At 42.3% G+C, this 3,426-nt stretch overlaps 2 protein-coding genes across 7 annotated transcripts in view; one reads left to right on the top strand and one right to left on the bottom strand.

Annotated features, from left to right (window-relative positions):
- LOC108750569 (ribonuclease P protein subunit p25) overlaps positions 1–3,426 on the top strand; it is a 26,590-nt gene that overhangs the window by 3,271 nt on the left and 19,893 nt on the right. Inside the window, exon 1 of one of the 2 annotated variants that reach the window (XM_018490088.1) lies at positions 2,449–2,517. The exons of the other annotated variant lie outside the window; for it this stretch is intronic. Coding sequence (XP_018345590.1) covers positions 2,509–2,517 — 9 coding nt within the window. The 5' untranslated portion in view covers positions 2,449–2,508. Of the gene's footprint in view, positions 1–2,448; positions 2,518–3,426 lie in introns of those variants that run through there. 2 annotated transcript variants of the gene reach the window in all.
- Positions 200–3,426, bottom strand: part of LOC108750565 (tyrosine decarboxylase-like) — a 4,992-nt gene continuing 1,765 nt past the window's right edge. For 4 of the 5 annotated variants that reach the window (XM_018490080.1, XM_018490079.1, XM_018490082.1 and 1 more), the window contains exons 3-4: positions 1,076–2,526; positions 200–637 (exon numbers count right to left, since the gene is read on the bottom strand). In XM_018490080.1, the coding sequence (XP_018345582.1) occupies positions 631–637; positions 1,076–2,526 (1,458 nt within the window). In that variant the 3' untranslated portion in view covers positions 200–630. Of the gene's footprint in view, positions 638–1,071; positions 2,527–3,426 lie in introns of those variants that run through there. The other variant, XM_018490078.1, reaches the window with a different exon arrangement.

Genomic DNA, 3,426 nt, shown 5'->3' with positions numbered 1-3,426 from the left:
GTGTGTGTGTACCAAAATAGATCAAACGACTACGTTAACTGTACGCGCAGCCGCCTCTAAAACCCACTTTAGACCGTCCGTAGCTCGGAACAGAATTTCTGTATGCGGGAAAATTCTATCTATAATTTTAATAAAAATCTTCATCTTATAAAAACTCGATCGTAATAAAAAAAGCTTATACTACTTGAATTTCTTTTTGCATTATATGTGTGCGTTCGTAATTAAATTGTTTAAGCCAAATTCTGTCGCTTATTACAGACTGTCTAAAATGTGCTTGAGAATCTCACGCTTTATCGCAAAACTTGGCTCATGTGCCATTGACGCAATTTGTTGCCACGAAGAATCACTCGTGCTCGAGATAATATACGACCGATCCATCGTTCATAAACGAGCGAGATCGTCTTCGGTGGTATTTAGCGAATTTAATCGGTGACGAATAATTTGACTAAACACTCACGTGGCGATGTAATCGGTGATAGTCGGTCCTTATCAACAAACGCGACTTCGGGAATCGGTAAATTGACGACGGTGGGCCGTCAGAGTTTCGCATCACACGGCCGTGTAGCGAGGGCCCTTTTTATTATCATCTACGTCGTCCCGAGTCGGCGCTGGGGACCGTCATCGACATCGTCACGATCTGAAATTAATATTTCATCAATAATTAAAATAAAAAAAAAAAGTTTTGTAGCTTAAAAAATAAATCAATATGTTAATTTTACTTAAAAAGTTTACTTATATTTATAAAATTTCTTTTCTTTTCATTCGACTAAAAAAATTTTAAAAGCTCTTGGTCAGTTTCTTTTTCGTTGTTAGCTTGATAATGATAATAATAAATGATAATGATAAATTTATTAACTGATCAAGAGCTTTTAAAATTTTTTTAGTCGAATGAAAAGAAAAGAAATTTTATTTTATCTTCTGTCATCGTATTTAAATAGAAGATAAAAATAATAAGATTTATGAGAAATAAAATAAGAAACAAAATAAATAAAACTGAGAATAAAATCATATCTCATTGACATATTTTGCAAAAAGTATGAAACTTGAAATTTGTTTAGAAACTGGAATAGGTTACCTGCTATTACAGAAACGGTCGTCGTCGATGGGGTCGACTTGCGAGTTATCGTCGACGACCATAATGGGTGTCGCGCCGTCGTGTAGGCTAGATTTGGAGATAGATCTTTTGTAAACGTCTCTGGTGACGCTCCTGGTGAAGCTGAACTTCCGTACGAGTTTCTTGTCGAGAGCGTTTGGACTCTTCGGGCCCTTCGCTCTGTACTCGTCCTCCGTGCCCTCGTAGTGAGCCAGCATCACTTCCGTAGCATGTTCCTCGATCACGCTAAGGGCATAATCGATGTCGTCCTCGGTCGCATCCTCCTTTGTCACGCAGAAACGCAAGATATACTTGCCCATCACACGAGCTGGTATCATGTGCAACCGACCGGAGGCGTTAATGTTAGCTAACAACTCCTGATTCATCTCTTCGCTCTCCTTCAATCGGAAGCACACCAGGCCGACTCGCACATCGTTCAAAATTTCGAAGCGCTTGTCTTTCTTCATGTGCGCCTCGAATCTCTTGGCTAGCCTTATGTGATTCCTAATGTACTTCTGCAAGCCGCTGATGCCGTACGATCTCATAACGAACCAGAGCTTCAACGCTCGAAATCGTCTGCTTAGCGGGATACCCCAGTGACGGTAGTCGATCGACTCGCCCGAGCGAGCGTGTTGAAGATAGAGTGGATCGACGACCAGCGCTGATGTGAGCTTCACTCGATTGCGCACCCACAGACAGGAGCAGTCGAAGTTCACCAGCAACCACTTGTTGGGATTCGTGTTGAACGAATCGGCATGTTCGATGCCGTCCATGAACGGTCTCATCTCCGGGCAGATAAAAGCGTTACCGGCGTAAGCGCCGTCCACGTGTAGCCAGATATTGGGATACAACTTGCACACAGGTCCGATCTCCACGAGATTGTCGAAGGCGCAGGAGCCAGTGGTACCCAGAGTGGCGGACACATAGAATGGCACGAGACCGTTCTCCACGTCCTCCTTGATGGCTAATTCGAGCCGTTTGCCACGTAACGCGGCCTTGTCATCCGGCTCGAGCACTCGGAGTTTCACCAGGCTTATCATCGCCGCCTTCTCCACGCACGAGTGCGACTCCGTGGAACAGTAGGCCACCAATCTCGGTAGAAACGCCGAGTCCTCCTTATTGGGTTCCTGCTCCTTCAGCTTCTTGATAACCTGCGTACGCGCCGCCAGCATCGTCACCAGGATGCACTCGGAGGCTGAACCCTGGATCACGCCGCCGCCGACTTTTTGCTCCGACAGAAACTCGGTCGGCAGGTTGATCGCCTTGGCGTACCAATCCAACACGATTGTCTCGAGCTCGGTGCAAGCCGGGCTGGCCGCCCACGAAAAGCCGATGCAGCCGATCGCATCTGACAACAGGTCACCCAGGATTGAGGGGAACGAGTTGCCGGACGGGAAGTAGGCGTGGAATCGTGGATGCTGCCAGTGAGTGATCTGTAAAAAGCATTGTCCTCCAAGTCGAGTAACCTACTTTTATGTTCTGAAATTGATTTATCCACAGGAAGAATGGAACAGAATGGAATGGGATAACAGAATGAACGGCGGAAATGCCGGTGGACAACAGCAACTTTCATTGTCACCGTGATAACATTGCATTGGATTAAGAACGAACTTCGCATGCGCTTGTGAAAAAGTCGCGTGTGTCGCGACGCGACGTTCTCAAAGTCGGTATCTCTGTCGGAAACGGAGATCGAAATGTTGTGACGTTGTCATCGTCCTTCAATTGTTCAGCCGACTGATCGTGGTCGATTAAAATTATTTTTAAAAACGTTTTCCATCATCACATTGGGCAATCTTAATTTACGAGATCGTCTTAATTTTTGCCTTAAATTTTACTTTAATTTTCACCTATTTATACCCTCTAAATTCTTTGGTGTGAAATCTCAGTCTAAAAGGTGAATATTATTAGCTAGTCTTGAAAAAAAGTGGCTTAATTTTCAATCTTTAAGAGTGAGATTCACTTTACAAATTTTAGAGAGTATATCAATTCTAATACCGTCGAGAGAGTACAAAATGAATTCTTTACTAACAATTTTAATAACAGTTTAGAAACTTTTATAAATCTTTTGTTTTTTAATTGGACATTACCTACTTAAATTTCGATTTGAAATAAAAACATATATATGTATATATCAAATGCCATGAATAGAAAGTGTTTTATGAATAGTACTATTAAATTTACCAATTCAGACAACACGCATGTTCGAAAATAAGACGTCTTAAAGACATTTTTTTTAAAGACGTTTTATATCTCGATTTTGGACTTTTCATTGTCTGCTGGAAAAATAGTTCTATTGACTGTGAATTCTATTGTTTGTTCTTTTACAAAGTTTA

The sequence above is a fragment of the Trachymyrmex septentrionalis genome, unplaced genomic scaffold, assembly GCF_001594115.1.
Source record: "Trachymyrmex septentrionalis isolate Tsep2-gDNA-1 unplaced genomic scaffold, Tsep1.0 scaffold37, whole genome shotgun sequence".
NCBI classification, from domain to species: Eukaryota; Metazoa; Arthropoda; class Insecta; order Hymenoptera; family Formicidae; genus Trachymyrmex; species Trachymyrmex septentrionalis.
This window is presented reverse-complemented; position numbering and strand designations above follow the sequence as displayed.